Below are 23,136 nucleotides of genomic sequence, written 5' to 3'. Positions count from 1 at the left end.
CGCCTCTCAGTCGCCTACAGCTGTCTCTCTGTCTCAGTCACCGAAAACTGTCTTTGTGTGTGTCTTCCTCAGGTATGTGATCGTGGAGTGTGAGGACCAGGACACCCAGCAGAGAGACCTCAAGACCCACGAGATGTACCTCAATGTCATGAGGAGGTTCAGCCAGGCTCTGCTCAAGGTCAGGCCTTATCTCTTTCATAATTCCATTTTCAGTTACTTATACCAGTGGTTCTCAAATGGGGGTCCGGGGACCCCAGGGGTCCGTGGCACTTTGCCAGGGGGTCCACGAAAGGTTTTCAGGAAAATAAAAAATAATATATATATTTTTTTTTGTTGCAAAAGCTTCATAGTACAACGAAAAAATATTGTATGCTTTGAATCTAAAATGCTTCATGGTTTACATTCTAATCTAACAAACCTATCAATTTAAAAGTCAAGGCCAAAATCACAAATCAGAATGATGGGGTCCCCGGTATATTTTCTATCTTGGAAGGGGTCCTTGGCTGAAAAACTATACTATATCATTTGTTCATATGCTTGCAATATATTTGTGTGGAAAAATTAGCAGGAGAAACATAATGGCAAGATAAATACATGTACGTAAACAAACCGAAAAAAGAGGGAGCAAAAACAAATAATTGATTCACTGCTCAAGACTGGGCAAACTGATGACCACAAACAAACCTTCATCTCTGTGAATATAATATGTATATCTTCTTAAAAGCCATGTATTTGTTAGCGTCATGTTTAAACCAGACGTGGATTGTGCAAAAAGCAACAGTAACTCAATATTGGCGAGATTTGCCTGATATTTTCTATATTGAGTTGTTTGTCTCTTTCTCTCTCTCTGTCTCTCCTGCAGGGTGATAAGAGTGTGCGGGTGATGCGCTCCCTCCTGGCCGCCCAGCAGACCTTTGTGGACCGACTGGTGCTGCTGATGAAGGCCGTGCAGAGGGAGAGCGGCAATCGCAAGAAGAAGGTAAGAGAATGCTTGATCACACACACACACACACACACCTGGGAAGAGACATTTCTACTGTCACACACACACACACACACACACACACACACACACACACACACACACACACACACACACACACACCTGGGAAGATACATTTTTACTGTGTCACACACACACACACACACACACACACACACACACACCTGGGAAGAGACATTTCTACTGTCACACACACACACACACACACACACACACACACACACACACCTGGGAAGATACATTTTTACTGTCACACACACACACACACACACACACACACACACACACACCTGGGAAGAGACATTTTTACTGTCACACACACACACACACACACACACACACACACACACACACACACACACACACACACACACACACACCTGGGAAGAGACATTCCTACTGTCACACACACACACACACACACACACACACACACACACACACACACACACCTGGGAAGATACATTTTTACTGTCACACACACACACACCTGGGAAGAGACATTTTTACTGTCACACACACACACACACACACACACACACACACACACACACACACACACACACACACACACACCTGGGAAGAGACATTTTTACTGACACACACACACACACACACACACACACACACACACACACACACACACACACACACACACACACACACACACACACACACACACACCTGGGAAGAGACATTTCTACTGTCACACACACACACACACACACACACACACACACACACACACACACACACACACCTGGGAAGATACATTTTTACTGTCACACACACACACACCTGGGAAGAGACATTTTTACTGTCACACACACACACACACACACACACACACACACACACACACACACACACCTGGGAAGAGACATTTTTACTGTCACACACACACACACACACACACACACACACACACACACACACACACACACACACAGTCATGTTATAATAATAATAATAATAATAACTTGGACTTATATAGCGCCTTTCTCAAACCCAAGGACGCTTCACAGGAAGAGCAAAACAAGGAACAGTAGACACACAAATGACGAGCGCACAGAGACAAAAATAAAACAAAGCAAAAGGCACAAAAGCACAGAGAGGGACAGTTAGACAGGCATGAACAGTTAATTAGGGCCGAAGGCCTTGGTGAACAGATGGGATTTGAGTGCCGTTTTGAAGGCGTCCAGGGTGGGAATGTTCCTGATAACAGTGGGGAGTGAGTTCCAGAGGGTGGGGGCTGAGACGCTGGAGGCCCTGTCCCCGAAGGTCCGCAGCCTGGTCCGGGGGGTGACAAGCAACCCGGAGTCAGAGGACCTCAGGTTCCGGGAAGGGGGGGGCATGGAAGTGGAGGAGGTCGGAGAGATACTGGGGGGCACGGGCATGGAGGGACTTGTAGGTGAGGAGGATGATCTTGTATATGATGCGGGACTTGATGGGGAGCCAGTGGAGGTGGATTAGGGTGGGGGTGATGTGCTGCCAGGGCTTGGTGTGAGTGAGAACCCTGGCAGCTTGCCATGTTGACCCGTGGTGCCCCCCCCCCTCTGTGCATCAGACGGAGCGCCTGCAGGCTCTGCTGGCCGACAACGACAAGGTGAACCTGTCAGAGATGGAGCCCATCCCTCTGCCACTGGAGCCTCAGGTCCGCATCAGAGGCATCGTGCCCGAGACCGCCACACTCTTCAAGGTAAGTCCTCAGGTCCACATCAGAGGCATCGTCCTCGAGACCGCCACACTCTTCAAGGTAAGTCCTCAGGTCCACATCAGAGGCATCGTGCTCGAGACCGCCACACTCTTCAAGGTGAGCCTCAGGTCCACATCAGAGGCATCGTGCTCGAGACCGCCACACTCTTCAAGGTAAGCCTCAGGTCCACATCAGAGGCATCGTGCTCGAGACCGCCACACTCTTCAAGGTGAGCCTCAGGTCCACATCAGAGGCATCGTGCTCGAGACCGCCACACTCTTCAAGGTAAGCCTCAGGTCCACATCAGAGGCATCGTGCTCGAGACCGCCACACTCTTCAAGGTAAGTCCTCAGGTCCACATCAGAGACCGCCACACTCTTCAAGGTAAGTCCTCAGGTCCACATCAGAGACCGCCACACTCTTCAAGGTAAGCCTCAGGTCCACATCAGAGACCGCCACACTCTTCAAGGTAAGCCTCAGGTCCACATCAGAGACCACCACACTCTTCAAGGTAAGTCCTCAGGTCCACATCAGAGACCGCCACACTCTTCAAGGTAAGTCCTCAGGTCCACATCAGAGACCGCCACACTCTTCAAGGTAAGTCCTCAGGTCCACATCAGAGACCGCCACACTCTTCAAGGTAAGCCTCAGGTCCGCATCAGAGACCGCCACACTCTTCAAGGTAAGCCTCAGGTCCGCATCAGAGACCGCCACACTCTTCAAGGTAAGTCCTCAGGTCCACATCAGAGACCGCCACACTCTTCAAGGTAAGCCTCAGGTCCGCATCAGAGACCGCCACACTCTTCAAGGTAAGTCCTCAGGTCCACATCAGAGACCGCCACACTCTTCAAGGTAAGCCTCAGGTCCGCATCAGAGACCGCCACACTCTTCAAGGTAAGCCTCAGGTCCGCATCAGAGACCGCCACACTCTTCAAGGTAAGTCCTCAGGTCCACATCAGAGACCGCCACACTCTTCAAGGTACTGGAGACTGAGCAGCACACACTGATATGACACGATACACTGCATCATCTTGACTTTTCATCTTTCATTCAAAGAGTTGTGTTAACACTGTGTTCAAGGTTCTGCCGGTATTTTTTGTCTGATTAGAGTAATGTAGTTGAGTCTATGTATTCTAATACATAGATGTAAAAGCCAACTCCTCCAGTATATTTTATAGAACTTATTACCTTTCTATATGTAGAGCTGACATACTTGAGTCCGGTCTCTCGATCACAATTTTGACGTCTTGGGACTTGGTTTGATTGAGTGGGACTTGCCTTGGTCACAGCCACTATTGGATGTTGACTCACCTTTTTCCTGCCTATCGAAAATCTAAAAATGCATCTCAAACATCTCAAGCCTCAAACTTCTATGCACTGATTATGAATAGAATTTGAATTTGAATTTATTAAAGGATAGCCCCTTGAGATGCAGCATCTCATTTTCGAGGGGGTCCAAGAGACACATACAAAAAATATAGAACAAAAAACAACATTCAATGCATACATACAGTAAAGACAAAACAATACTAAGACATACAAACATTACAATACAATACAATATAGACAGTACATTACAATAAACAAAATACAGACAACTCGCTCACCCTCACCCATACCACCCCCATACCTCAGATATTAGGCCAAAAAATATATATATATGAAAAAATAAAAATAGAATAAACAAAAATAAATAAATATATTGATTAATGCGTAAATTAAAAACATGAGCAGTTTGTTTTGAGAAGGCAGAGAAGGGATAACTTAAAACAGTGAAAGGAGGAGATTGATCTTAAAGAAAGTGGAAGATTATTCCAGTCAGATGGGGCTTTATAACTAAATGCTTTACGGCCAATTTCTTTGGAAATGGTGGGTATAAAAAAGAAAGGATATTGCATGTTTCTGAGAGAATATGAGGATCTGAAGGGAATCAAAAGTGATTTTAAAGGATAGGATTTATAGGATGTTGAAAGGGCAAAAGACAGCAGATTTGCAGATGGAGTTACTTATCATTCATAACGTTCATCCTCAAACTCTTCAAATCACTGCTTTTGCATTTGGAAAAACATGTTCACTGTTTATTGCCTATTTTAGTTTTGGTCGTGAATAGGACTTAAATTGCTCTTTTCTCAATTCCCTATGGACCTGGTCTTGGAATTGACTCGGGACTCGTCGAAGGCGTTCTTGACTAAACCCCTTTTCCATGTATCTCATCATTAACAAGTGTTTCCCCCTGTGCGTGTCAGAGCGCTCTGATGCCAGCCAAGCTGATCTTCAAGGCAGAGGATGGAGCCATGTACCCAGTCATCTTCAAACACGGAGACGACCTGAGGCAGGACCAGCTCATCCTGCAGATCATCTCGCTCATGGACAAAGTATGAATGCACTACCTGGGGTTTCTTTCCTATTCTGAAAATCGTTTCAGCTGTTAAAATCATCAAAGGTGGTCAGATTTTGGATCAACGAGCCAAGTTTAACATGTTTTTTTTCTCTCTCTTTTTTTTTGTGTGTGTGTAGCTGTTGAGGAAAGAGAACCTGGACCTGAAGTTGACGCCTTACAAAGTGCTGGCCACCAGCACCAAGCACGGTGAGGACCTATGACGGCTGTTACTCTGTTTGATAGAAGATAGAATATTGAATGATTATTGAGAGAGGCTCTATAAGCACCCTCTTAATTGAGTAAATGGTGGGCTTCCAGATCAGAGTCAAATACGTTCAAATTATTATTTCACATAATGGAACTAGCTATATGTGCTTGATTCATATTGCAAGACTCAAATAGCCACCACCTTGCAGCACATTTAGTTACAGACAGAACAACAATCAAATGAAACAATTCATTCAAGTAATTGATAAGAGAAATGTCTGTATAATCCTTTGAAGTTTATTTCACGACTACATTGTCCAGGTTATTCTCTTTCAGCATCACTCCAACAGAGAAATTGTGTTCTTCTTGTAGGTTTTATGCAGTTTGTCCAGTCTGTTCCTGTTGCTGAAGTCCTGGCTACAGAGGGTAACATCCAGGTAAGCTGCAGTGCTGCCAATTGGGTTCTAGTTGTCGTTTCCTGATCTGATCGTGCAGTGGGTCTCCTTTATAGTCAGTCAGCAGTGGAAGGCCTCCACATTTTTTTATTTCGATTATTTTTGGGGCATTTCTTGACTTTATTAGATAGGACAGTAGGCAGGCAGGAAGGGTGGAGAGAGAGAGAGAGAGAGAGAGAGAGAGAGAGAGAGAGAGAGAGAGAGAGAGAGAGAGAGAGGGGAGGGATAAAACATAAATTCGCTCTATATTTCCCCGAAATGGAAAAAACATATATGGCTATGTTTATCACTATCATCATAAATCACCCACAGAGTAAGAACACTTTTTGTGGTACAACGTGCACTGGGAGCAAAACACGGACCGGCACGGAACCAAATCCAAAATGACCATGGACCTCCACTCCCTACAATCTGCCACACAGGCAAAACTAAGTGAAACTCCACAGATGACGTGTATCGACACACAGTGTGATGGGAGACTCAAATGTGAGCAAACCTCTCCCTGTATTCCCATCTTCACAGAGCTTCTTCAGAAAGCACGCTCCCAGTGAGAAAGGACCCTATGGCATCAGCTCAGAGGTGATGGACACCTACGTGAAGAGCTGTGGTGAGTCCGCGCTCAGACCTTCAAACCACACGTACTACAGCCATTTTGGTGGACACTCTCTTCTTAACCCAAAGCGCGTCACCACTCTGTGTGTCCACACAGTTTTAGTATGACTGCCCCCCCCCCAGTGGGAATCGAACCCAGAACCCCCTTCTGTATGAGACCATAGGAACTGATCGCACTGGTCTGAGTATTGTCTTGTCTCTCCCTGCGTCCTTCCAGCTGGTTACTGTGTCATCACATACATCCTGGGAGTCGGAGACAGACACCTGGACAATCTGCTCCTCACCAAGACTGGTGAGACAGACCTACTTCAGATATTTTGGAAAATCCTTGAAAGTTTATGTATTTTTAGAAAAACAATTATTTTAATATAACGAAATATTTTGAAATGACATTTTTGAAAATGAATGGATGGCCTTGAAAGTGCGTGATTTTTTTCTTCTTTTTTTAAATAGCACCCAAATTCATCGATATGCCTAAAGCTGATGTGTGGTAACAAAACCCTATGATGGACATTTGCGTTGAGATTTCCTCTGACAGTGGTTCTCAAACCTTTTTGGCTTCAGCACCCCCTTTCCCTGATTTCTCAATCCAAGTACCCACTTTACCCGACTACTACATTTTGCTTAGAAAACGGCAAGAGCAAACTATAGCCTAATATGATGCAATGAGTGAATAATAACCCACCTTTTGAAGAATATAACATCATAAAATAAGAAATGGAGTGAAAGAGTTGCAATTCGTGCCTCCTGAGCAGGTTTATTTAAGCTTTTCATTTATCTTCATGATTTATTCTCACATTTTTCCATTTTCCCCTTGCTCTCAAGTACCCTCTCAATGTACCCCGAGGGGTACACAATAGCATACCCCCAGTTTGGGAACCACCGTGTTCAATTTTGAGTCCTTGAATTTACCCCCCAAACAAGTTGGAAATCATTGAAAAGTGAGTGTGGGAACCCTGCTATAAACTCTTAATTTCCCCCCATCTACTTGATGCATGTTAAACTGTTTGGATCTGACCTCAGAAGCTTGATAGAACATCAAGTCTGTGACGACCTGCTGCTCACTCCCAGTCATGGACATGAATGAGAACAGCAGTACTGTACCTAGCTGACGCTCTCCTCTCTCCATCCAGGGAAGCTGTTCCACATAGACTTTGGCTACATCCTGGGTCGCGACCCCAAGCCCCTCCCACCGCCCATGAAGCTGAGTAAGGAGATGGTGGAGGGGATGGGAGGCATGCAGAGCGAGCAGTACCAGGAGTTCAGGAAACAGTGTTACACCGCCTTCCTGCACCTCAGGAGGTAGGAGGAGACACACACACACACACACACACACACACACACACACACACACACACACACACACACACACACACACACACACACACACACACACACACACACACACACACACACACACACAGGAAACAGTGTTACACCACCTTCCTGCACCTCAGGAGGTAGGAGGAGACACACACACACACACACACACACACACACACACACACAGGAAACAGTGTTACACCACCTTCCTGCACCTCAGGAGGTAGGAGACGCACACACACACACACAGCACGTCCTGTTCCAGGACCAAGCCTAGTATCTGTTCTCCAGGGACACTCTGAAAAGCATTTACAAATTCAACCTAGCAGTGCAGCTATCAAGGCTGCACTGCTAAATATTAGGTCACTTGTAAGCAAGTCGCTTCTAATAAACGATCTGATTACGAGTCATAAACTGGACCTCATGTTCCTCACAGAGACCTGGCTTGATCTAAACAACAGGGAATATGTTCTTAATGAGTCAGCCCCACCTAACTTTAACTACATTGACGCCCCCAGAGTCGGTAAGAAAGGGGGAGGAGTAGCTATTATTTTCTCTGATGCTTTTCAATGCAAGCAGGTATCGTTTGGCGACTTTTCATCATTTGAATATCTGGCCGCTGTTCTGAAGTGCTCTCCCTCTATTTTACTACTGATTATATACAGACCACCTAAGTACTCTAGTAGTTTTTTTGATGAATTTTCAGAACTCCTTTCTATAATCTCCATAGAACATGACTGTTTAACTATTGCAGGAGATTTTAATATTCATATTGACAACCCCAATGATAATAATGCCAAAGAATTGAATAACCTCCTTGACACTTTTGACCTGTTACAACATGTCTCTGGGCCCACTCACAATCGAGGCCATACCCTAGATTTATTTATCACCAAGGGCTTTGAGTCATCGTTTCTTTCAGCTAGTGATGTTGCTCTGTCCGACCATCTCTGTATTTTTCTTGAACTCAAGATCACCCCTATCGCTCTTACTCGGTCAAAAACCATCAAAAAGCGTTACATCAACGAGAGTACTAGCACACGGTTCATGGAGGCTTTCTCGCTGGCCCCTTCCCTCTCCTCAGCCTCTGTCAATGATCTCCTAGATAACTTCAATTCTAAAACCCTAAAGGCTATTGATGCTGTAGCTCCCATTAGATCTAAACTAATCTCCGGTAAGAAAAAAGCACCATGGAGAAACGCTCCCTCTGTAAATAACAAAAAAAGAGATTGTAGGAAAGCCGAGCGCAAATGGCGGAAAACTAAACTTCACATCGATTATGACATCTATAAAAATAGTCTTCACTCCTACAACCAGGAACTAAAAAATTCCAGAAAATTCTTCTTCTCCGACATTATCAGCAAAAACACCAATGACGCTCGCACTCTTTTTGCCACTGTTGACAGGCTGACAAACCCCCCCCCACAAATTGCCCCTGATCTTCTATCCAATGTCAAATGCAATGAATTTGCGACCTTCTTTAGGGATAAAATTATAAATATCAGACTAACTATTTCCACATCAAGAACAAATGTGGCTCCGCCGCACCCACAGAATAGGTGCTTAATTAACATGACTCAGTTCAATGTCATTGACCACAAGAAACTAGAAGAAACGATACGAGGCCTTAAATCCTCATCGTGTTGCCTAGACACCCTGCCAACAAGCTTTCTAAAAAATGTCTACAGTTGCCTGGCGACCGACATACTGAAGATAATTAATACCTCTCTTCTTACAGGCATTTTCCCAAAATCTCTAAAAACTGCAGTTGTTAAGCCCTTGCTAAAGAAGCGTAGCCTCGACCCCTCTATAATCAGCAATTACAGACCAATATCAAATCTTCCCTTTATTAGCAAAATACTCGAAAAAACTGTCTACCAACAACTCAATACCTTTCTATCCTCCAATGACCTCCTAGATCCTTTCCAATCAGGCTTCCGACCCCATCATAGCACCGAAACTGCGCTTATCAGAGTTATAAATGACATCCGAATGAACACTGATTCAGGTAAAATCTCAATCTTAGTGTTACTAGACCTCAGCGCTGCCTTTGATACGGTTGACCACGAAATTCTATTGGACAGACTGGAAAACTGGGTCGGGCTTTCCGGCACGGTCCTAGAGTGGTTCAGATCTTATCTGCAAGACAGGAACTACTTTGTCTCCATTGGCAACTACACATCTGACCAAACCAAAATGACATGTGGGGTACCCCAAGGATCAATTTTAGGTCCTGTCCTGTTTAACCTTTATATGCTCTCTCTGGGCCTAATTATGCAAAAAAACAAAATAGCTTATCATAGCTATGCAGATGACACCCAACTCTACATAGCCCTCTCATCGGATGACTATGCCCCCATAGAGTCACTGTGTCAGTGCCTTGCGCAAATTAATGATTGGATGTGCCAGAATTTTCTCCAACTTAATAAAGACAAAACAGAGATAATTGTCTTCGGCAAAAAAGAAGATAGGCTCAAAGTTACTGCTCACCTCGAATCCCTATCTCTGAAGCCAAAGGACCAGGTAAAAAATCTTGGCATTATTATTGACTCTGATCTAAATTTCAACTCCCACATCAAGCTTATAAGAAAATCTGCCTTCTATCATCTAAAAAATATAGCAAGGATTAGAGGCTATATGTCCAAACAAGATCTTGAAAAACTAATTCATGCTTTCATTTCTAGCAGGCTAGACTACTGCAACAGTCTTTTCAATGGTCTTCCCAAAAAAGCTGTTAAACAACTTCAGCTCATTCAGAATGCGGCTGCTAGAGTTCTAACAAGAACCAAGAAAGCTGAACACATTACACCAGTTCTCAAATCCCTGCATTGGCTGCCAGTAAATCTTAGAATAGACTTTAAAATTCTGCTAATAGTTTACAAATCTCTCAACGGGTCAGGCCCACACTACATCTCTGAAATGCTTCTACACTATGAACCATCCAGATCCCTGAGATCTTCAGGCACTGGTCTACTAATTGTCCCAAGGACCAAATCTAAACATGGTGAAGCCGCGTTCTCCCACTATGCCTCTCATAACTGGAACAAACTCCCTGAACACATTAGATCTGCCCCTACTCTGCCTATTTTTAAATCCAAGCTAAAGACCTTTATGTTTACTCTTGCTTTTAACTGCTACTAAACTACTGCCTCTCTCGGCCTGTAATTTTAAAAAGATTTTTCCTGTACATTTCCAACAAATGGACTGTACATGTAATAATAATACTGAAGAGTGCCTTGTAACTTATTTAAAACAGAAATAATGTTTCATGTTTGTTAATTTGAGTATATATTTTAACTAAAACTGTCGGCTGTGTTTTTTATGTGTTTTTTTATATGTGCATTGCTTTGCTGCTTGTTTTTTCGATTATTTTTTTGTAAAGCACCTTGAATTGCCTTTGTGTATGAAAGGTGCTATATAAATAAAATTTGACTTGACTTGACTTGACACACACACACACACACACACACACACACACACACACACACACACACAGGAAACAGTGTTACACCGCCTTCCTGCACCTCAGGAGGTAGGAGACGCACACACACACACACACACACACACACACACACACACACACACACACACACACACAGGAAACAGTGTTACACCACCTTCCTGCACCTCAGGAGGTAGGAGACACACACACACACACACACACACACACACACACACAGGAAACAGTGTTACACCACCTTCCTGCACCTCAGGAGGTAGGAGACACACACACACACACACACACACACACAGGAAACAGTGTTACACCGCCTTCCTACACCTCAGGAGGTAGGAGACGCACACACACACACACACACACACACACACACACACACACACACACACACACACACACAGGAAACAGTGTTACACCACCTTCCTGCACCTCAGGAGGTAGGAGACACACACACACACACACACACACACACACAGGAAACAGTGTTACACCGCCTTCCTACACCTCAGGAGGTAGGAGACGCACACACACACACACACACACACACACACACACACACACACACACACACACACAGGAAACAGTGTTTCTCCACCTTCCTACACCTCAGGAGGTAGGAGACACACCCAGACACACACACACACACACACACACACACACACACACACACACACACACACACACACACACACACACACACACAGATACTCCAACCTGATCCTGAATCTGTTCTCTCTCCCCTCAGATACTCCAACCTGATCCTGAATCTGTTCTCTCTCCCCTCAGATACTCCAACCTGATCCTGAATCTGTTCTCTCTCCCCTCAGATACTCCAACCTGATCCTGAATCTGTTCTCTCTCATGGTGGATGCCAATATCCCTGACATCGCTCTGGAGCCTGACAAGACTGTGAAGAAGGTAAGACTGTCGTTTCCCTTACTAAAGCTGCGTTCACACCGACCTATTAAAGTTTTTCGCTGGCATCGAGTTTACATACAAAGTCAATGCAAACGAGCGATTGAGCGTATATTCGCCCGGGAGAAAAATCGCTGGGCGTCCGAGCGACAGAGACAGAGCGATAGGGAGAAAATACGCTCGTCGCCCCAGATGAAATATCCCAACTCGAGCGAAAATACGCTGGCATCAGTCGCTCGCTGTTCAACGCTGATTGGCTGCCGTGTGAGAGCGAGTCAAGGATCACACTGGCTTGGAACAAACCGCTGGTTTATTGTGTGGCAACAAACTGCATTGACAGGCTGACAGCTGACATGAAGTGAAGTCTGTACTACCGGTATGGAGCTCGCATTAGGAGCACGCTGATAGGCTTAGCTTGTAAACATCTACGGTGGCTCGTAGTGGACAAACATCATGACATTGCGTAACGTTATAGCCCCCACATGTCCGTCAATTCGTGTGCCTGTTGATGAGCGATTTAAACAGAGCGACAGAGCGATTCCAAAGGGTTGAATCAAGCGACAGAGAGAAAAATAAATATCTCGGTGTGAACACAGCTTTACAGTATTAGTATACAAGAGATCTTGGGATAGACAGTTTCATGAATTAAAGGTCACTTAGTTCAAGATACAAATGTTATAAGATTTAGATTTTCTAATACACTATCTCAAATATTTGGGGTTTCAATAGATAATAGAATGATCTTAGTCAACATCTAAGATTTGCATAGCTACTTGAATGCTTTTTAAATTTGTTTTTAGGTTGTGGGACAGCAGTGTGCACCAAACTAGCCCGAACTGGGGCATAACGTCTTGTCATTCACAGAACACTATATTGACTCTCAATAACTTTCTGTGATTGACTTGAACCTTTTGACACTCACTGCAATGACCAAGATTTGTCTCCTAAGCATTTTGATCACGACCCCCTTCCAGGTGCAGGACAAGTTCCGGTTGGACCTGTCGGATGAAGAGGCGGTTCATTACATGCAGGGTCTGATTGATGAGAGCGTGGGCGCTCTGTTTGCTGCCGTGGTCGAGCAGATACACAAGTTTGCTCAGGTGAGCGTCAGCATCCTCCCAACAAATAACCAGGGTATCCACGGGGTCTTGAAAAGTATTAAAAGTTGATAAATATATGTAGGGGGAAATAAAATCCCTTTAAAAAGTCTTAAAAAGTCTTAATTGCCATTTGATGAGGTATTACATTTTTTAGCTATTGTGCTGATTGTATTAAATGGGCATTTATCGTCTCACGTCAATCGCAGACCCCTGATTTTATTTTATTTGAAATCGAAATCGTATTTTGGCAGACTTTGAGACATCGTATCATTGTCCAAAGAATCTATATAATATTGTATCGTGATGAAACTTGTGATTTACACTGCTATCGCTGATGTGGCAAAAGTGTTAATAGTAGGTATTTTCATAATATATATAATAATATAATATATATATTGAAAAGGTCTTAAAAAAGGTATTAAAATGTATTTAATTTAACTTCAGGATTCCTGCATATACCATGAATAGCACAGTTTAAAAGAGACGTGTCTGGATTTCAGGGGTATTCTGTTCATCACAAGACGGTTTGGTTCCTTCCTTAAGCAGTCAATAGAAATATCAATGCAACTCAATGGAGTAGGGAGGGATCCATTACTCTGCAAACCACATATCCGATAAAAAAAAAAAAAGATGCGCCATGTATTTACTTATTCTATCATTACAGCTATGGAGGTATACTGTATACACTGAGCAATGAATAATACACTGAATAACTCATCCACCTGACCTGACAGGTGTGGCATCAAGATGCTGATTAAACAGCAGGATTATTGCACAGGTGTGCCTTGGACTGGTCACAATAATGAATGAGATTTTTATTTTTGAACATGAGATCAAAATCAAACATTTTCCACATGGTTTCACATGTTATACCAAGAAAATAAATTACATGTATGTTCAAAAAAGGGGAAGGAAGAAGCTAATGCTTGTAGTTTCCTACCCCTTTTATACATCTTAATTTTTTTGACACAGTTACTGTTTGTTTATCAAAAGTACAGTCATTTCTCCAGATAATAAACTTAGTTTATCGGAAGAAGTAAATCCACTCACTCACACAACACAAGTGTGTAAGGCCACTCACACAACACAATGACTCAGATGTTACGACATGTGAGGGAGCGTGCATGTGAGGGAGCGTGCATGTGAGGGAGCGTGCATGTGAGGGAGCGTGCATGCTGAGTGCAGGAATGTCCACCAGAGGGAGCGTGCATGCTGAGTGCAGGAATGTCCACCAGAGCTGTGAGGGAGCGTGCATGCTGAGTGCAGGAATGTCACCCAGAGGGAGCGTGCATGCTGAGTGCAGGAATGTCCACCAGAGCTGTGAGGGAGCGTGCATGCTGAGTGCAGGAATGTCCACCAGACATGTGAGGGAGCGTGCATGCTGAGTGCAGGAATGTCCACCAGAGCTGTGAGGGAGCGTGCATGCTGAGTGCAGGAATGTCCACCAGAGCTGTGAGGGAGCGTGCATGCTGAGTGCAGGAATGTCCACCAGAGCTGTGAGGGAGCGTGCATGCTGAGTGCAGGAATGTCCACCAGAGCTGTGAGGGAGCGTGCATGCTGAGTGCAGGAATGTCCACCAGAGCTGTGAGGGAGCGTGCATGCTGAGTGCAGGAATGTCCACCAGAGCTGTGAGGGAGCGTGCATGCTGAGTGCAGGAATGTCCACCAGAGCTGTGAGGGAGCGTGCATGCTGAGTGCAGGAATGTCCACCAGAGCTGTGAGGGAGCGTGCATGCTGAGTGCAGGAATGTCCACCAGAGCTGTGAGGGAGCGTGCATGCTGAGTGCAGGAATGTCCACCAGAGCTGTGAGGGAGCGTGCATGCTGAGTGCAGGAATGTCCACCAGAGCTGTGAGGGAGCGTGCATGCTGAGTGCAGGAATGTCCACCAGAGCTGTGAGGGAGCGTGCATGCTGAGTGCAGGAATGTCCACCAGAGCTGTGAGGGAGCGTGCATGCTGAGTGCAGGAATGTCCACCAGAGCTGTGAGGGAGCGTGCATGCTGAGTGCAGGAATGTCCACCAGAGCTGTGAGGGAGCGTGCATGCTGAGTGCAGGAATGTCCACCAGAGCTGTGAGGGAGCGTGCATGCTGAGTGCAGGAATGTCCACCAGAGCTGTGAGGGAGCGTGCATGCTGAGTGCAGGAATGTCCACCAGAGCTGTGAGGGAGCGTGCATGCTGAGTGCAGGAATGTCCACCAGAGCTGTGAGGGAGCGTGCATGCTGAGTGCAGGAATGTCCACCAGAGCTTTGAGGGAGCGTGCATGCTGAGTGCAGGAATGTCCACCAGAGCTGTGAGGGAGCGTGCATGCTGAGTGCAGGAATGTCCACCAGAGCTGTGAGGGAGCGTGCATGCTGAGTGCAGGAATGTCCACCAGAGCTGTGAGGGAGCGTGCATGCTGAGTGCAGGAATGTCCACCAGAGCTGTGAGGGAGCGTGCATGCTGAGTGCAGGAATGTCCACCAGAGCTGTGAGGGAGCGTGCATGCTGAGTGCAGGAATGTCCACCAGAGCTGTGAGGGAGCGTGCATGCTGAGTGCAGGAATGTCCACCAGAGCTGTGAGGGAGCGTGCATGCTGAGTGCAGGAATGTCCACCAGAGCTGTGAGGGAGCGTGCATGCTGAGTGCAGGAATGTCCACCAGAGCTGTGAGGGAGCGTGCATGCTGAGTGCAGGAATGTCCACCAGAGCTGTGAGGGAGCGTGCATGCTGAGTGCAGGAATGTCCACCAGAGCTGTGAGGGAGCGTGCATGCTGAGTGCAGGAATGTCCACCAGAGCTGTGAGGGAGCGTGCATGCTGAGTGCAGGAATGTCCACCAGAGCTGTGAGGGAGCGTGCATGCTGAGTGCAGGAATGTCCACCAGAGCTGTGAGGGAGCGTGCATGCTGAGTGCAGGAATGTCCACCAGAGCTGTGAGGGAGCGTGCATGCTGAGTGCAGGAATGTCCACCAGACATGTGAGGGAGCGTGCATGCTGAGTGCAGGAATGTCCACCAGAGCTGTGAGGGAGCGTGCATGCTGAGTGCAGGAATGTCCACCAGAGCTGCTGAACGTGAATTCAATATTTATTTCACTACCATAAGCTGTCTGCAATGTGTTGCCTTCAAACAAAACTACATTTGGGAGAAATAAGCCTTTTGCGTGCATCAAAAAAAGTCCTACATCTTTTCTTTAAACTCATGAAAAGATCTCAATATTAATGAATATTTGCAGCAATAACAAAAATAAATCATGAAAAATGGGAGCAAAAACAAGTGTTGTGTTTATATTTCTATATTCAGTGTCTAAAAATATAAAGAAATCACTTCCGTGAAGTTCCATCTCTCTCCTTAGCTCTTTTCCTATCAGTGTTGTACCATGATCATAGCTCTGATCCTCTGCTCTCGTTTCTCCTCAGTATTGGCGCAGATGAGCAGAACAGAAAGGCTGCAGAGATCAGGCCGAACTGGACCGACAGACGCACAGAACCGTAACGGTAGAAACACATGGTGGTATGGCTCTGTCCCTACTGATCGCCATGTGTGCGTGAGAGAGCGAAAGCAGGAAAGAAACCCCCCAATGACACTGTTAAACAGGCCAAGAATGCACTGCCAACCTTTACTGCAAGATGGCTAAACGAGGACTCGGACGCCGTTGTTTTGCTCATGTATATATCATGTATATTAATTATTGGATGAATGGATGAAATGTATGATGGCCAAATAAAAGAATGTTGATACAAGTCAACGTACCGGCTCAAATGCATTCCTAAAAACAATCTGTGTTTTTCATCACTTTCCCCCTACAAAAGTGCTGCTGTGCAGTGTTTATGATGCTCAAGATGTTTGTTAATTGAGCATCACTGCCCATGTGTGTATGGTCATACGCTCCACGCTGGGGGTAGAAACAAGTTGAACCCCGAGAGGGTTGGTGAGTCACCGAGCGAGTTGGTGAGTCACCGAGCGAGTGACTAAGCGTTTCCTGCCAGAGAGAGAGAGAGACAGAGAGAGAGAGAGAAAGGCATTGAGTTCGATGCAATTCCTGTGATATAAGCAAAAGCTATACATTTCCCGGTAGCACTGATTCTCACACATCTCTGTGAAGCGTTGCTCTAGTGTTCTGTAATTGGACTGATTAAAGGAACACTGCCCATTTTCAACCAGCTTTGTATCATTAGAACATCAGTATTATATCAGAAAAGTGTAAACTGTTTTGAAGTCTGTCATTTAACACGTTCACTGCCAATGACGTGTTGATACGTCAAAAAAAATCCAACGGTTGACTGCCGATACGTCCATTTTTTTTTTTATTTTTTTTTGACGGTGGGATGTGCATCTAACCCTTTTACATCTTCTATATAAATATGGGAGCCACTGAACGTGTACAACCCATTCCACCGACCCACTAAGTGGCGACAGTGCTCTCCAGACTAGAAAAAGCCGAGCCAAAACTGCAGGGGAACGCGCGATGAAACCATTCTCATACTGTAAAATGGATTGGCGAAAACGCTTTCGTTTTCGCTCTGGTTGCTGGCGGTGGGGGATTGCAAATTTGCATAATAGATTATGGGTGCAACACACTTTGAAACATGCAGCATAAATAAGACCAGAATCGCAAAAGCTTCATCAAAGCTCTCAACCGAAACCCCAAGAAACGAGCGAGCCCATCCAGACTTGCCCAGCGGCCGCCAGCAGACAGGAGCAGCAGCAGCAGCAGCAGAAACGAGCTTGTGACACGCCCGCTGCAGCCAAGAAGAACACACACGGAGGGAGGAGTTTGAAGGAGAGGGGGGTTTCCTGCTGTTATGGAGGAAATTACTGTTCAAAACTATTGTTTAGATGTCTGACGTCTTACTGATGCCAAAAATGAATGGTTAAAGTGACTGTTCTATCGAATTTCACAAAAAGCTATTTATCTCAGCTTAAATTTTCAGACGCTGAAACCATGCTGTATTCAAGTGCTAATGCCTACATAACTAACTCTACAAACTAACTCTTTTAGACAGAGAAAGCACACATTCTATTAGTTCTTTTGAGATATTTTGTGTTCACAAAATCTTAGCAGAAAAGAATCCTCGGGTCTTGAAAGATGAGCCAGAATCCTCAAAAAAACCCTTTGGCAGAAGCTACCTACAGTAAAAAAAAAACGGCTGGCAGTGAATGTGTTAATTTGACAGTTATTGAGTGTTAAAGTGTGGACCAGTGACATCACTGGTCCACACTAACTCAAATGAATAACTCATTAACTCAAATCAACTCTCAATAACTGTCAAACTAGATGAATGATGAATAGTTTGACAGTTATTGAGAGTTGATTTGAGTTAATGAGTTATTCATTTGAGTTAGTGTGGACCAGTGATGTCACTGGTCCACACTTTAACACTCAATAACTGTCAAATTAAATGACAGACTTCAAAACCGTTTACAGTTTTCTGATATACTACTGATGTTCTAATGATACAAAGCTGGTTGAAAATGTGCTCCTTTAAGGTGAACCAGCTTTATTAAGACATTTTACATGCAGTAGAGCAGCCGTGCTTTCCAACCGTTTCCCACTCATGGCCCTCTTGAATTTTTTTTTAATAAATGTGCGGCCCACATCTGACCATAAACAATACGTTGGCCATAATGCTTTCTCAGAGCACTTTTCATTTCGATAAAAGGAGCTGTCCATCTTGCACCACACACAAATCCTAAAACTGAAACTGTCTGCACTAGGCTAATTAACAAATAATTGATTGCACATTAAATAATGGTATCATTCAACAATGGAGAAATACATTTATCTCATACATAATAATGAAATTTTTTCACCAAGTTCGTAATATTTTGCAAATGATTTGGCAGCCCACTTGCAATACCTTCACAGCCCACAGGTTGGGAAAGGCTGCAGTAGAGGACAGAGGAACTTTTATAGAGAAAACATCTTGATGGCTTCTGAAATTTCTATATATGTTTGTATATGTATTATATATATATATATATATATATATATATAGTGTGTATATATATATATATATGTTTATATATGTATTATGTATGTATGTATATATATATACATATATATATATATAAACATCGTATTGATGGGCTCTAATCATCATTGTTAATCTTTACTGTGCAATTTGTTAACATTTTATTGAAATTTGAGGCATAGTGTTCAGCATACTTTTTATTTTATAGAATAAAATAGTATAGTATAGAATACATGCAAGCTTTAATGCATTAAAAATACAGTAAACTTAACCGAGCTGTAAATTTGTCTTCAGTCTCACTTAAACATAAGTTGGAAAGCCGTGGCTTGAGTCCATATTTAAGTGCTCAATTAATGACATATGACGGCTTTGCCTAAGCACAGGCTTAGTTAGGCTACTCCTTTTTAAGCTCATTTAGTCACACTCAATTTTGGCATCTCAAAGGTGGCTATAATACTAATAATAACATAATGATAATTATTATATAATATAATGCTGCGCACCGAGGGGAACACACGCAGGATTCATTCTCATTGCGCTGACTCATGGGCTTTTGGGGGGGGGGGGGGGGAACTAAAATAAGGTCGCTTAAGAAGCAAAGAGTTCTAGCACACTGCACGCAACACACATGACAGCACATGCCAACATACACACAACCAGTGCACCAGCACAACCAAGTCCATGTCGGTGGAGATTTCCAGCACATTTATTGCAAACATGGCAGAACCGAACCGATAAACACCAGATTTTGGTGGACTTCTCGATCGCTGCGTAGTCAGGTGCTCGTGCGCGCTACTGATGACTCACTATTCATACACGCCGGCTTTTGGCTTAATAGATTCACTATTGCCCCACATTGTGGGCTTTTTGCCCTCTCCAACATTGTTTGTTTCACTTCTCTACCTCTCCAAACCCCCCAAGGCTCCCTAATGTTGCGGAAAAAGTGCAAAGCAGCGAAACACGAGGCAGAAGCAAGACGTTCCTGTGCAGAACGAGGTGTCAGTCAGGGGTAAGTGGCAGCGGACCTCCTATGGGGCAACTGTGAGTCAGGAACATTCAGACACATTGTTGCCATCACTCTGGAATCAAAGCAAGATGAGGCTCCTCTTGGACATGGCCTACTGGATCGTGGGGGGGTCAGCAAGAATAAAGGTCTTTCTTAGTTCTCTTCTTGTTTATGAACCTTGTGAGGCTTCCCTGTTTTTAGGCCGGCGTGAGACGCTCCTCTCATTCTGTCACGGATTTACAAGCCCATTTGGCTTTGGCCAATCCTGGCGTGTTCCGCCCCCAAATCAGCGTGTGGCGCTACGCGAGTGACAGCCGCGGGCAGCCCTTAACTACGTTAACTAATGTTATGGAATGCGATTTTAACGAGCCAGTTGCATGTCTTTGCATTCTTAGACATTACCGCTTGCTTTATTTTGTATGTTACATACAATTGCCCAAGTTATGGGCTAGAAATTCTGCGGGCGCCCATGGCGCATCGTCTCCAGGGTCTCTCTCACTCTGGAAATTCTAGTCTGAGAAATAGGTTACTTAGTTAATTATTGGACAGGTAATGAGCATCTGCTGTCAGCTGACACAACTTTTAATAAGTACAGCGGTCTACTGTGAAATGGGCACTTTTTGTTCTAATCTGTTCTAGCACAACTAGCAGTTGCCTGTAAATGCCTGTAAATGCCAATCAGTGGCAGTAGGTATGTAAAACTCACGTCCCTGGAACCACCAACCTTTCGGTTAACAGCCGAACGCGCTAACCAATTGCGCCACAGAGACTTCTGTATGTACTTAGAAAAGGGGGCGTGGCTTTGACGACCCAGCTTTAGCTTTCATTTGGAAGCATTACTTGTCTTATGTTCCATATTATATCTCTTACAAACATAAGTGACCCCTTCTTCATTTATTAAAATACCGGTCAAATTGTTTTGCCCCTCAGGTGCAGAGTGAATCATCAAAACTGAGGCGTGCTAATGATGGTTCCTGTGTGCCACTGTCCCTTTAACACTGAGGCCATCAGGTTTTTAACACCCCCTCTGTCCACCACATGTAAAACCTATTGTTATTTCACAATAGGATGAATGACCTTTAGTATGGTCCAGCATTTCATATGTTGTTTTTCATGTTTATTCATTTTACAAGTATCCTCATACGGTTAAGTTATTATATTCACCTGTTATTTTTTATATCAAGGTAAACATGTATTTTGTGCAGTAATTCCATAGGGCCATGAGAAACTAACGTGTGAAACTGCGCCACCCGGTGGCACGAATTGGTAAGTACTTAGTTGCATTTAATTCACGTTTGTGGTCAAAGGCTGCGACGTTTATTTTGAAAGAGTCAACGGGAAACGGATAAAGTCTGTACATGCGGTAAAAGACAGTAGAAGAAGTCACGTCGTCAAGTGTGTCCGCATGCTGAAAGGAAAGAAGGAATAACGTGAAAATTATACGCTATTTTGTTTTAGCACCTGGCTGATAAGGGCAGAAGGTTTGTCATGTTTTCATTTCATGTAGTGTTTCATCTGCAGCCATGTTTTGAAGCCGTTCTATTCTGTTGGGTTTTATTGCTAATGTGTTTAGGCTAGCATGACTGCTACGTTAGCTTCACTGTATACAAGGCAATGTGGTCGGGGGAATTGGTGGAGTTTGCAAGTTATGCTATCAAGAGATGCAGTATTTGTGGGTTTTACAGTGTCTGTAATATTATTGCCCATGGCTAAATATGCACTTGCAACTTAGAATACGGTATAAATATTTCATTTCTTAGAACTAAAATGTACATTACTTAATAATACTTACCAGTAGCACTCCATCAGAGATTGTCATAAGCTAAAAAGGGATTAAAAGTTTAAAATGTGATATTTCATGATTGGAATATAAATAGTGATTTATTTCAGTTAATGTTAAAAAGATGGTAATGTTTTATTTTCCTTTCTTTCCGTAGCTCTTACGGTGTGTTACACTGTGTATGTTACGGTTCAAGGTCAAGGTTCAACTTCGCTCAAAAATAAACACTTTAGTAACCATCAGTTGGAGAGTCAGACCATCATTCAGCCGGGGACGCTGCAGTAAGAGCTTCACCTCGTCGGTCCCATCACGCTCCAGAGATGACTTCAGAGGGACACGATGTGATGGTCGCAAAGGATGCAGCAGAAAACTCACCTCTTGACGACAGAGACTCTCATAAGGAAATGGCCGCCTGCAAGGAAAGCGAAGAGGAGGACCTTCGCTGCTCAGTTCGCCAACTGAATCCCACAGAGAGGATACTTGAATTTCAGAGAGAGGAGGCTCACAAAAAGGAGAAAAGGATCATACATCTTTATGAACAATGGAAGACACTAGCACGTAAGGCTAGGGAGCAGCTAAAGGTGGACATTTCTGAGAGTGAGATTGGAGATCTCATAGACACACTACATAAAGGGCAGGATGATGTCATTAAAATCTATATGGAAATTAGAGGTCAATTCACTCCATCCAATGAGACGAGACGCCGTATCGATACCTGTGAGTCAGTGACAAAGGAAATTGTTAAGATCGCTTATGAAAGGATAGCAGGCCTTGATGGAGATTTTGATGCTGAAATAGTAAGGCAACGCCTCCGTGAGCTGCTTAAAGGAGATCATGCTCACTCCATCTACGGATCTACGGCTTCACGTTCAAGTCAACACTCTGTAAACTCTGTCGTAGTTGCTAAAAGGACAGAAGCTGCAGCAGAGTTGGCAGCAAAGGAAGCAAGAGTATGACATGTTAAAAGAGGAGGAAAAACAAAAGGAAAGGATTCGTCTCCTGGAGGAACAGCAGATGAGAGAGCTGGAAGTTCAGAAACGCGAGTTGGAAAGACTAAAGGCAGAAAAGGATATAAGAGCTGCACAAGCTAGACTGCAAACCTATAACCAAGAACTGATGCGGGAAGCAAGTGTCTATAATATGCTGATGACAGTGGGGACCTACAGCATATCTCTCCGCAGCAACCTGTGTCTTCAACTTCCTATCATCAACCTATCTCTCCGCAGCAACCTGTGTCTTCAACCTCCTATCATCAACA

At 44.3% G+C, this 23,136-nt stretch overlaps 1 protein-coding gene across 1 annotated transcript in view; it reads left to right on the top strand.

Moving 5' to 3' along the window:
- The window catches only part of pik3c3 (phosphatidylinositol 3-kinase, catalytic subunit type 3), a 37,632-nt gene extending 20,789 nt beyond the window's left edge, over positions 1-16,843 (top strand). Inside the window, exons 14-25 of the mRNA XM_083640677.1 lie at positions 73-178; positions 863-979; positions 2,571-2,702; positions 4,946-5,074; positions 5,217-5,286; positions 5,659-5,723; positions 6,264-6,348; positions 6,571-6,645; positions 7,487-7,655; positions 11,961-12,051; positions 13,023-13,148; positions 16,537-16,843. Coding sequence (XP_083496803.1) covers positions 73-178; positions 863-979; positions 2,571-2,702; positions 4,946-5,074; positions 5,217-5,286; positions 5,659-5,723; positions 6,264-6,348; positions 6,571-6,645; positions 7,487-7,655; positions 11,961-12,051; positions 13,023-13,148; positions 16,537-16,551 — 1,180 coding nt within the window. The 3' untranslated portion in view covers positions 16,552-16,843. The remainder of the gene's footprint in view (positions 1-72; positions 179-862; positions 980-2,570; positions 2,703-4,945; positions 5,075-5,216; positions 5,287-5,658; positions 5,724-6,263; positions 6,349-6,570; positions 6,646-7,486; positions 7,656-11,960; positions 12,052-13,022; positions 13,149-16,536) is intronic.
- The last annotated feature ends 6,293 nt before the right edge of the window (positions 16,844-23,136 follow it).

The sequence above is a fragment of the Poromitra crassiceps genome (genome assembly GCF_964638095.1).
Source record: "Poromitra crassiceps genome assembly, chromosome: 7".
NCBI classification, from domain to species: domain Eukaryota; kingdom Metazoa; phylum Chordata; class Actinopteri; order Beryciformes; family Melamphaidae; genus Poromitra; species Poromitra crassiceps.
Note: the sequence above shows the minus strand (reverse complement) of the source record. Positions and strands in the feature narration are given on the sequence as shown.